The 12,150-nt window shown below is 37.7% G+C and overlaps 1 protein-coding gene across 15 annotated transcripts in view; it reads left to right on the forward strand.

Annotated features, from left to right (window-relative positions):
- The window catches only part of STAG2 (stromal antigen 2), a 141,289-nt gene that overhangs the window by 73,594 nt on the left and 55,545 nt on the right, over positions 1–12,150 (forward strand). For all 15 annotated transcript variants that reach the window (XM_013986403.2, XM_021080228.1, XM_021080225.1 and 12 more), the window contains 4 exons: positions 772–848; positions 3,745–3,949; positions 7,572–7,723; positions 11,184–11,257. In XM_013986403.2, coding sequence (XP_013841857.1) covers positions 772–848; positions 3,745–3,949; positions 7,572–7,723; positions 11,184–11,257 — 508 coding nt within the window. The remainder of the gene's footprint in view (positions 1–771; positions 849–3,744; positions 3,950–7,571; positions 7,724–11,183; positions 11,258–12,150) is intronic.

Genomic DNA, 12,150 nt, shown 5'->3' on the forward strand with positions numbered 1-12,150 from the left:
GGTTACAACTATATCACAGGCTTTTGGATGGGCAGGAACTACAACTTACTGCTTAAAGTTTATTTGAAGCCCTTTTAGGGGATGATGGGATGTAGTTGCCTTTCATATAGTTGTGCTTAATAAAGAAACCTGCCTATTACTTGTTCCCTTATTATCTTTAGATTCACCCTCAAGGTTATATCTTAATTTTTTTATCTTTTTAAGGCCACATCTGCGGCATATGGAAGTTCCCAGGCTAGGGGTTGAATTGGAGCTATAGCTGCCAGCCTATGCCACAGCCACAGCAAGGTGGGATCCGAGCCACATCTGCGACCTACACTACAGCTCCTGGCAATGCTGAATCCTTAACCCACTGAGCGAGGCCAGGGATCGAACCTTCATCCTCATGGATACTAATTGGGTTTGTTACCACTGAGCCATCATGGGAACTCCCTTAAGGTTTTAAATGTAATCCTGGATGCTATCTCACGCTTGATGACACAAGCTTTATATTAAAGGGTAGAAGCTAGTATATATATTTTAGGCATGAGTGAAATAAGTCAGGTAGAAAATGGCTGAGGCTGATTTTGTTAGGTAAATGATAGTTTATCAGAAGTGTGAGGCTGTTTCCTTGTGTATGTTGAGAATGGCATTTGTACTTTATAGGGTTGAGTATCATGGTAAAGACCATGTAATACGGAAGTACTTTAGTGTTAGAGAGACTGGCTTAGAAGGTCTCCATTTTTTTTTTTCATTTACCATGTATTAACCTCTTATCCTTGAAAATTTCAGGTGTTGTCACAGCAGAAATGTTTAGACATATGCAGAACTCTGAAATAATTCGAAAAATGACTGAAGAGTTTGATGAGGTAAGTTATTACCTCAATTGTTGTGATGATTTTAATGCGTCTTGTTTTCTATTTGCCCTTCAAAGTTTTAAGTTGTGAATGTTAGTGTTGTGGATAAGATCTTTGGTAATAGCAATCCAATAAAATGATGGCTATGTGACCTTCCTTGGGCAAGTTGTCTTAGTGTCAGTTCATCATCTGTAAAATGGAGCTAAAAATACTCATAAGTCAGTTTTAAAGATTGAATTCAATAATGTATGAAAAATTTCTTAGCATTTTACAATGCCTGGCACATAGTAAGAACTTAATAAATGTTAGCTGTATTTATTTGTTAAAAAATTAAAATTTCAAGGAAGAATAAAATTAAGTGCCTACGAATATACTTTAGAATATCATAAAAGGACATATTTAGGGAGCCAGGTGGTAGCTTAGGCAAAAGAATATATACATTTAATATCTTCATGTTTCAAATATCAGTAATAAAAACAATACATATACATAATAAATAATAGCTTAGACTTCAGTAGATCCTTTCTCACAGTAATGCCTTTGAAGTATACTTAGCAATAAAGTCATAGTTAGATTTACTATAATATAAACTCCTTCAGGGCAGAGATTTTTGGTTTTTTTGTTCACAGCTGTATTCCAGCACCAGTAGTTTTACTCTTTAAAACTTTTCACCATGAATTTATAAGTTAAACCTTGTCTCATTTGAGTTTTATTTCATCATTTTTTTCTTACTCAAGTGAAGGAGCTTTCAAATGTCATTCTAAAAGACAGGAATTAAAATGGCTTTGATGATCACTAAGTACTGTTAATCAGTCTCTAAGTCGAGCTGTAATTCATGAGGAATGGTATTATTTAAATCTTCTGATACTAATGTTTTAGTGGGAACTTACCTTTCTTCTAAACAGCTATTTGAGATAGGAATCCTGAAATAAGATTTGAAAATATCAGCAAACCAAGTTGCTAACAACAGTTAAGGTGATAACCTTTCAATACAGCACCAAATGAGCCAATCAGAAAATGTGATAAAATCACCTTAAGTTTCTAGGATAGTTTTGTCAGAAACTCTTTTTTTTTTTTTTTTTTTTTGTCTTTTTTTGTTGTTATTGTTGTTGCTATTTCTTGGGCTGCTCCTGCGGCATATGGAGGTTCCCAGGCTAGGGGTTGAATCGGAGCTGTAGCCACCGGCCTACACCAGAGCCACAGCAACTCGGGATCCGAGCCGCGTCTGCAACCTACACCCCAGCTCACGGCAACGCCGGATCGTTAACCCACTGAGCAAGGGCAGGGACCGAACCCGCAACCTCATGGTTCCTAGTCGGATTCGTTAACCACTGCGCCACGATGGGAACTCCCAGAAACTTTTAGAGGTTCTGTATAGTATTGGTCTCTCTTTTTATTTATTTATTTATATCTTATATTTTTTGGTATTTTTAAATTAAAGTATAATTGATTTACAATGTTATGCCAATTTTTGCTGTATCTGCTTTAATTTTTAAATTTTTAAAATTTAAAAATTTTTGGCCGCCCCACGGCATATGTAGCTCCTTGGGCAGGGTTCAGATCTGAGCTGCAGTCGCAACCTAAGCCACAGCTGTGGCAATGCCAGATCCTTAAACCCCTGTGCTGGGCCGGGGATCAAACCTGCTAACGAGTGCTCCTAAGACACCACCAATCCCGTTACGCAGGAGCTCCTTGCTTTTATTTATTATTGGCTTTTTAGGGCTACACCTGCGGCATATGGAAGTTCCCTGGCTAGGGTTCGAATAGGAGCTACAGCTGCTGGTTTACATCATAGCCACAGCAACACTAGGTCTGAGCCACATCTGCGATCTACACCACAGCTCATGGCAGTGCCAGGTCCTTAACCCACTTAGTGAGGCCAGGGATCAAACCCACGTCCTCATGGATACTAGTCAGGTTCCGTTACTGCTGAGCCATGACTCCTCTCTGCCTTTTTTTAAATATTTTTTTAATTTTTTTTTTTATGAGAGTTGTAACATTTATTTTAGGTTCTCTCTTGGGTTTTTTTTTTTTTTTTCTTTTTTGCCATACAGTCAGTATGTGGGAATTCCTGGGCCAGGGATTGGACCTATGCTGCACAGCAGCAACCAGAGCCACAACGGTGAGAATGCAGGAGCCTCAACCCACTAGGCCATCAGAGAACTCCCCTGCTTTCATTTTTAACACTTGTTTGTTTTTTAATGATTTGTGGAGACTCTCAGTGTTTCTTCATTGGCGACTGCCCCATCTTATATTTAAGAATACTTGACTATCAGTCTTTCCAGGCCCATACTAGCTACATTTCCATTAAAAAAATTATCTCATTATTTATGTGCGCTATTTGATGTCTTGAAGCCAATGACAACATACATTGTAATGCTTTAATTATTTATAAGTCATATATCAATCCATTAGACTAGGTGAGAATGATTTCATCATTCTGAATCCATTAAAAATATAACTGGTTTGATTTTGGTTCACTTTTCTTTTTTTAATTCAGTAAATTTTATTGTGTTTATAGTTGTACAACCATCATCATAACCTAATTTTAGAACATATCTGTCCCAAACTCCCAGGGTTTGCTTTTCTTTTAAAGAAACTTATTTCTAATCAGTGTTCTGTGTTGTGTGATGGGAGAGGCTTTTTATTTTTAACCTGAGTAATTGGTATATATTTTCATTGGTTAAAGCGAATTCATTTTATCCATTTTGATTATAAATAAAAGAGCAGAGGTGTTCAAAGGTACCTGTACTTTTGCATATAATTCTTTTGCCTGCTTTGATGACTTATTGTAGAAGATGAGATAAAGGAATCTCTTCAGCTTCTGCTGAGGGTATTTCAAAAACAAGTAAAATTTTATTAAGTCATGAGTTCTAAATGAAATTGTTGTTTAAAATTTCTGTTTTAGGATAGTGGAGATTATCCACTTACCATGGCTGGTCCTCAGTGGAAGAAGTTCAAATCCAGTTTTTGTGAATTCATTGGTGTATTAGTACGGCAGTGTCAATATAGTATCATATATGATGAGTACATGATGGATACGGTCATTTCACTTCTTACAGGATTGTCTGACTCACAAGTCAGAGCATTTCGACATACAAGCACCCTGGCAGGTTGGTATTTAGAAATATTTTCTGTGCATTTCCTTAGGTTAGAGATGAGAATGATTTGAAATAATGGTGACATTAATTAATTTTATTTATTTATTTTTAAAATGATTTTTATTTTTTCCATTATAGTTGATTTACAGTGTTCTGTCAATTTATACTGTACAGCAAAGTGACCCAGTCACACATGTATACACATTCTTTTTATTTTTTTATTTTTTTATTTATTTTTTTGCTATTTCTTTGGGCCGCTCCTGCGGCATATGGAGGTTCCCAGGCTAGGGGTCTAATCGGAGCTGTAGAGCTGCCAGCCTACGCCAGAGCCACAGCAACGCGGGATCCGAGCCGCGTCTGCAACCTACACCACAGCTCACGGCAACGATGGATCGTTAACCCACTGAGCAAGGGCAGGGACCGAACCCGCAACCTCATGGTTCCTAGTTGGATTCGTTAACCACTGCGCCACAACGGGAACTCCTACACATTCTTTTTATCACATTATTCTCCATCATGTTCCATAACAAGTGACGAAATAGTTCCCTGTGCTATACAGCAGGATCTCATTGCTTATCCAGGATCTGTTGCAAAATGCAGTAGTTTGCATCTCTTAACCCAGACTCCCAGTCCATCCCATTCCCTCCTCCTTGGCAACCACAAATCTGTTCTCCAAGTCCATGAGTTTCTTTTCTGTGGATAATTTTGTTTGTAAAGTAACCCCTAAGAGAACATTCTCTCCTCTTCTCCTGACCCCATGAATTACTGAGAATGGATGGTATTTTCAGTTTTGATTCTGTGTAGGGATGCTATAATTAATCTTATGATTAACCTACCTCATTACTATGCTGTAGAAAGGGAGAAGAGGTGGATAGGATAAGAGGTGTTGGGTCCTTGGAATGTGTTTTATCAAAGACAATATTGACAGCAAATTTGTGGAAACTGAAACTTTGGATATGTAGTTCTAAATGGCCTTTATGCATAGTCTCTGCTATCTATACTCCCTGCTGGTATGATGGTCCGGACAGGATCATGCTTATTTAACCACAGAAAGTTGATTTCTCTTGTGTTTCTGAGTAACATAGGCTGAGTCAAATTCTTTGATCTTTAAATTTTAATGAAATGAGTTACACTTTAAGGCTCACATGATTAATTCTAGAACAGTGATAAATCTTCCGGTTTCTCTTTTGTGCCAAAGGTAAAATCGTTCATATACTGTTACTGAATGTGTGCTTTTTGGTTTGAGTTTAAATTGACTAGACATTAATTGTTAAATAAAGTATTCTAAGCCTTAGTGATAGAATATTTTGATTTCTGAAAAAATTTTCATTTTCTAAGTGTGGGAATATTTTTTTCTTTTTTGATCTCCGCACTGCATATACAGTTCCCGGGCCAGGGGTCAGATCTGAGCCGTAGTTGTAGCTTAAGCTGTAGCTGCAGCAGTACTGGCCCCTTAACCCACTGTGCTGGACTGGCGATTGAACCTGAGTCCCAGCGCTCCTAAGAAGCTGCCTGTCCCGTTGTGCCACAGTGGAAAACTCAAAGAAATATTGTTTTCCTTTAGAGTATTTCTCCAAAGAATGAAAGCTGTGATTAAAGATGTACTTTTGCTAAACCCTCTATTTAAAAAAATAAAACACAGACAATTTCCCTGTCGGTTTTGTTTTCAGATTTGAGGTCACAGAATGTGAATGTGATCTTGCTGTATGAATTTAGGTAACTTTAGTATTAAGAACTTGAATGATTAAATTATAACATGTTTGAGGGCATAAGGTGAATAATTTAAAATCAGAATGTCAGACTGGTTTGCTGAGGATGTGGAATAGCTCAGAGCGCAAGATTGAAAATCTCTGAAAGAGAGGCATTAGCCACAAATTAGGTTTAGTTTTGTATTGTAATGTCATGCAATGAACCAAATCTGAGAAATAGTCTGGACTAAGCTAAAGAAAGCATAAAATGGAGTTCCCTTTGTGGCTCAGTGGTTAACGAATCCGACTAAGAACTATGAGGTTGCGTGTTTGATGCCTGGCCTTGCTCAGTGGGTTAAGGATCTGGCGTTGCTGCGAGCTGTGGTGTAGGTTGTAGACACAGCTCGGATCCCGCATTGCTGTGGCTCCCTAGCCTGGGAACCTCCATATGCCGCGGGAGCGGCCCAAGAAAATGGCAAAAAGACAAAAAAAAAAAAAAGCATAAAATGATCAGATACTTCAGTTAATAAATTTCTAATCATAGGCAGTGAGTTTTGTCTCAGGAGCAAGAGTTCAATAACAGAAGATGGAGATTTGGAGGAACTCTGATGAAAAATGCTTTGTTTTTTATTTAAACATTTTTGGCCACACTTACGATATGGGGAAGTTCCCACGCCAGGGTTAGAACCCATGCCAGACGAGTGACCTGAGCCACAGCAGCGATGTCAGGTCCTTTAACCCCCGGTGCTACCAGGGAACTCCTGAAAAGCGCTTTATTGAGTGATATTTTACTCTTTGTACTTTTGACTTTTTATCTAGATCTGTTTTTCCTAATCTCACCATTGTCTTTATGATGATACGTAATAGAGTAAAGTGAAAGGAAATAAAATACTGATAAGACTCTCCAACATTTCTATACATTGTACTTGATAAAGCACTTAAGGAGTTCCCGTTGGGGCTCAGTGGTAACGAACCCGACTAGTATCCGTGAGGATGTGGGTTTGATCCCTGGCTCTGCTAGCGGGTTAAGGATCTGGCATTGCTGTGAGCTGTGGTGTAGGTCGCAGACACCGCTCAGATCTGGTGTTGCTGTGGTTGCGGTGCATAGGCTGGCAGCTGTAGCTCTGATTCTACCCCTAGCCTGGGAACTTCCATATGCTTCCATACCCCCCCAAATGATTGCTGTATGGATCAAAATTTATTTAGGAGGTGAATCATGATCTCTGAAAAAAAATTGTTGTAAGGGACATACCATTAAAATAGTGGGATTTGAGCCTAGTCTAGAGTCACATTATCTAGTTTTGAATCTTGGTTTAAATACATATATGAACTGTGTAATCTGAAGGAGATTTCTTTTTTTTTTTTTTTTTTTTTGTCTTTTTGTCTTTTTGCCATTTCTTGGGCCGCTCCTGCGGCATATGGAGGTTCCCAGGCTAGGGGTCGAATCGGAGCTGTAGCCACCGGCCTACGCCAGAGCCACAGCAACGCGGGATCCAAGCCGTGTCTGCAACCTACACCACAGCTCACGGCAACGCCGGATCGTTAACCCACTGAGCAAGGGCAGGGAACGAACCCTCAACCTCATGGTTCCTAGTCAGATTCGTTAACCACTGCGCCACGACGGGAACTCCAGATTTCTTAATCTCCCTGAGCTTCAGGTTCTCCATGAATGAAATGAGGATAATATCTAACTTTGAGGGCTCTTATAAGGATTAGGAGATAATGCATGAAAAGTATTTAACATAGGTAATTGACTGACATATAATAAATATTCAGAACACATTAGCTGTTCTTTTACTATTGCTGTTGTTATTTGTAGCAGCTGTATTTTCTTTTCTGTTAGAAGTGGAACAGCCCATCTTGTTTTTAATTTCTCTTAATTTGATCTTAAATTGTAAATTTTTGCATCTGTGAGACTAATTTCAACATTTTTCATTTAAAAATAGCTATGAAGTTGATGACAGCTTTGGTAAATGTGGCACTAAATCTAAGCATTAATATGGATAATACACAAAGACAATATGAGGCAGAAAGGAATAAAATGATTGGAAAACGAGCCAACGAGAGGCTAGAACTTTTGCTGCAGAAGCGGAAAGAGGTAAATTTTTGTCTTAAATCTTTAAGCTATCAATTTGTGACCAACTTGGTTACCATTAATTATGATATGACTTTGCTAGTTCATCAGATAAAATTTTTTGAAAAATATAAATAACATGTTTCAGGTTATTTATATGTCTAGCTTATTTTTGTTGATTATCCATGCCAGCAATACATTCTGTGTATATTTTCTTTCTGTGGACTGGGATTAAGAATTCAAGGGTTAAGGAGTCCTGAGCCAGTCTGACAGGTTGTTTTATGCTTTGGTGTTATTCATCTCTACTATGAAAATAGCTTTCTTAACTTCCTCCCTCAGTTTATTATCAAGATGAAATGAGGTTTCACTTAGATGAAATCAATTTGAAAAATAACTTTTAAACTATTTATGGTGTCATAATCTTTTTTGTTTGTTTCTTTTTTGTAGTGTAGGAAATTATTGGTTAACATTAATGACTGACCACCAAATTCAACTTTGAAGGGGAAAATATTTTTTCAGTTTTATGCTAAGTAAAAATAAATAAAACCTTTTGATGTATTTTTGATTGAAATTCCACCTTCTATGGTGATATAATATTTTTCTAATATTTTTCTATCTGATATGGGGATGTTTATTTTTATTTCTAATAGGCAAAGTCTGATGTTTCAGAAATGATGGTAATAGGAGTTCCCTTCGTGGCTCAGTGGTTAACGAATCCGACTAGGAACCATGAGGTTGTGGGTTCGGTCCCTGGCCTTGCTCAGTGGGTTACGGATCCGGCGTTGCTATGAGCTGTGGTGTAGGTCGCAGATGCAGCTCGGATCCCGCATTGCTGTGGCTCTGGCATAGACCAGCAGCTACAGCTCCGATTCAACCCCTAGCCTGGGCACCTCCATATGCCATGGGAGCGGCCCTAGAAAAGGCAAAAAGACAAACAAACAAACAAACAAAAAGTTGGTAGTACACTTGAGTTAAAATATCTGCAGTGGTACTTAGTTGGTTTTGACATTTTTGGGGGGATAGACTTTTTATAGCTAAAGTCAGTTAATTCTGAGATAGCCAATAACTTCTAATGCTCCTGCTCAAGAAAAGCTAGAAAAATCTTGCCATGTTTCCCCATGCCTAAATTCCTCATCTTTTTCGTATACAGTTAACTCTTGAACAACAGAGGTTTGAACTGCACTTATACATGAATTTTTTCAGTAGTAAATATCATAGTACTTACTTACAATACCCACGGTTGGTTGACTCTTCGGTCGTGGAACCTCACACATGGAGAAACTGTGGATATAGAGGAACAACCACACACACAGGGCCAACCAAGTTATTTTTGGACTTTCAACTGCAGAGGGTCGGCACCTGCAGGCGTCATGTTGTTCAAGGGTCAACTGTAGTTTGAAATGAAGAATTGACCTTCTTGCCCCTTAATTTAGTTAATTTTATTGGATGATTTATTAGCTGAACATAATGCATGTCTTAGTCCTTGAAATTATGTCTTAATTCTAAGATTCTGAATATAGAATGAGTGGATAATATAGGTAAAAGAGTTTTGAGATTGAAATTCTTGCACAAACACGAAATAATATTTCTAGGTTAAGTTTTTTAACATGTTGGAAGACCACCTGTGTCTTTGACTGTGCTAATGAATACAAGTGCATGCCTTTGTTATCATTATTTGGAAATGTTACGTTGATCTTTTCTGTAGTTTTCTTCATTTTTGTTTCATTTATTTCTGCTCTGATCTTTATGATTTCTTTCCTTCTGCTAACCTGGGGTTTTGTCTGTTCTCTCTCTAGTTGCTTTAGGTATAAAGTTAGGTTGTTTATTTGAGCTTTTTCTTGTTTCCTGGGAAATGTTAGATTATATTCATGAAAAGAAATTTTTTATAAAAATACGCAACATAATTCTAAAAGCTAATTGTTGTTTAAATTTTGAAAGGTTTTTCTTGTAATTCTTAAGCTCCTAATTGAAAATATATGAGAGTAGATAATTCAACCAAGATTCGAAATGTTTACTTGATTATTTCAAGTGAGCCTTGTTTCTCTCAAAAATATTTAGCAAGGAGACATTTTTTTTTTTTTTTTGCCAAGTTATTTAACTCAAGTCCCTTTTGTTCTTTGACTAGGCGCTAGTTGACTTATTTTCTTTTTTTCTTTTTTTTGGGCCACATTCACGGCACATGAAAGTTATCTGGCAGAGCTGCAGCTGCTGCAATGCTGTATTCTTTAACCCACTGCACCAGGATGGAGATAGAATGCTTCTGCAGTGACCCAAGCTGCTGTAGTCGGATTCTTAACCCACCGCACCACAGAGGGAACTCCTTTTTTTTTCTTTAAAAACTTTTTCTAAAGATTTTTAAATTTTTTTTTGTCTTTTTAAGTCCACACTGTGGCATATGTGGAGATTCCTAGGCTAGGGGTTGAATTGCAGCTGTAGCCACTGGCCTATGCCACAGCCATGGCAATGCCAGATCCAAGCCGTATCTGCAACCTGTACCATAGCTCATAGCAACACCGGTTCCTTAACCCACTGAGTGAGGCCAGGGATTGAACCTGCATCCTCATGGATACTAGTTGGGCTGGTTTCTGCTGAGCCACAATGGGAACTCCTATTTAGAGTTACTTTTGATATCAGAGTTGTTTCCATCATTTTTAATTGGAGGTGCATTGTCTCTCACTTTTGAGGATGGAGATTACTTAGATGTGGTTGCAAAGTTTGTTATCATAGATGGGACTCTATTGGCATTATTTGGTTTGAGAATTTCAGCCAGCTCTGCAAGGCCATGTTGAACCTGAATAAATACTGCTTTGCTTTTTTTTGTTTGTTTAGTTTTTGTTTTTTTTGGTTGTTGTTTGTTAGTTTGTTTTTGCTTTTTAGGGCCACACCTGCAGCATGTGGAGGTTCCCAGGCTAGGGGTTGAATCAGAGCTACAGCTGCCAGCCTACACCACAGCCACAGCAATGCAGGATCCTTAACCCACTGATCAAGGCCAGGGATAGAACCCGCAACGTCATGGTTCCTAGGAGGATTTGTTTCTGCTGCGCCACATCAGGAACCTCAGTTTTTTTAAAATTAAAGTATAGTTGATTTACAATGTTGTTCCAACTTCTGCTTCACAGCAAAGTGACCCAGTCATACACATATGCACATTCCCTTTCTTATATTATCTTCCATTATGAATATAGTTCCCTGTGCTTAGAGTAGGAACTTTTACACAATGGTAGTATGTGAGCATACAAAAAAAATTAATCTACCAGCTAAACATTAAAAGCCACGTACAGATATTCCAGGGTCAAGGGACTTTAACTACCTGATATGCAATGGCTCTTAATTTTTCTATGTGGATACTTTCATCTAGTAGAATTAATGATGGATATAGTCACCAAAACACTGGAGAAAACTGCATTTGTGCTTAGAACAACTTTTAGATGTTCTTTTGGTTGTCTTCCATTACAATTATAAAGAAATGATGTGTTCTTTTCAGCTTCAAGAAAATCAAGATGAAATAGAAAATATGATGAATGCAATATTTAAGGGAGTGTTTGTACATAGATACCGGTAAGTCAGGACAGTTTTTTCTATGTAATTCTTTTTCTATTCAAGTTTGAATATTTTAGTGGTTTAGGTAGTATAAATTTAGTCGAAATAAGGTTAAAGTAAGATCAGAGTTAGAATCTAAGCTCTTCCACGATCGATACACTCTTGGCAAGCTTCTTTAACTGCTCTGAACTTTGTTTCCTGTCTAAAAAATGGAGTAATGTTATGCTCGACTTAGATTCCCAGCAAATGGAAGTTATTGCTGTTCTTGGGAGTCAAGGTGCATAATACTTCATTGCTTTTGGATAAATTAAGTTAGTAAAGACTGTACTTACTGATCCCTGATGCTTTCCTTTTCCATTTGATTATCAGTGGGAAAATTTGGATAGATTTAAGTGAGGTGTTTCCTTTACTTTGAATGAACACAGAAAAGAAACAGGCAATCTCATCACCATTTCTGCTATAACCTATTTAAATGTTGGTGGCATTTTTATTCAATTTCTCTGTCATTTCCTCAACTTAGCAGTTGCTGAATCAGGTTAATACTTCCTTTGTAATATCCTTTTATCCATTCTTAACCTTTTTATTTCTGTTGTCACCGTTACTCTTAGTCTATTCCCTCATCATTCTCATGCCTAGAGATTATTGAAGTTTACTTAAAATGTTCTTTTGTTGCATTATTCCTCTGTTCAAAAGCTTTGAGTGACTCACCAGTACCTACAGGATGAAATTAAAATAATTTAGTCCGGCATTCAGATCCAAATTGAGCTTGGCCTCAGTATTATGTGTAACTGGTTCTCACCTGGAAAATTATGCTCTAACCAGACTGGTATTCCTACTGTCTTCTGTACATGCCATGTCCAGCAGGTGTGAGCAAAGGCTGGGTTATGGCATGGTGGGGATCAAATTTTGTT

Source organism: Sus scrofa, chromosome X (genome assembly GCF_000003025.6).
Source record: "Sus scrofa isolate TJ Tabasco breed Duroc chromosome X, Sscrofa11.1, whole genome shotgun sequence".
Taxonomy (NCBI): Eukaryota; Metazoa; Chordata; class Mammalia; order Artiodactyla; family Suidae; genus Sus; species Sus scrofa.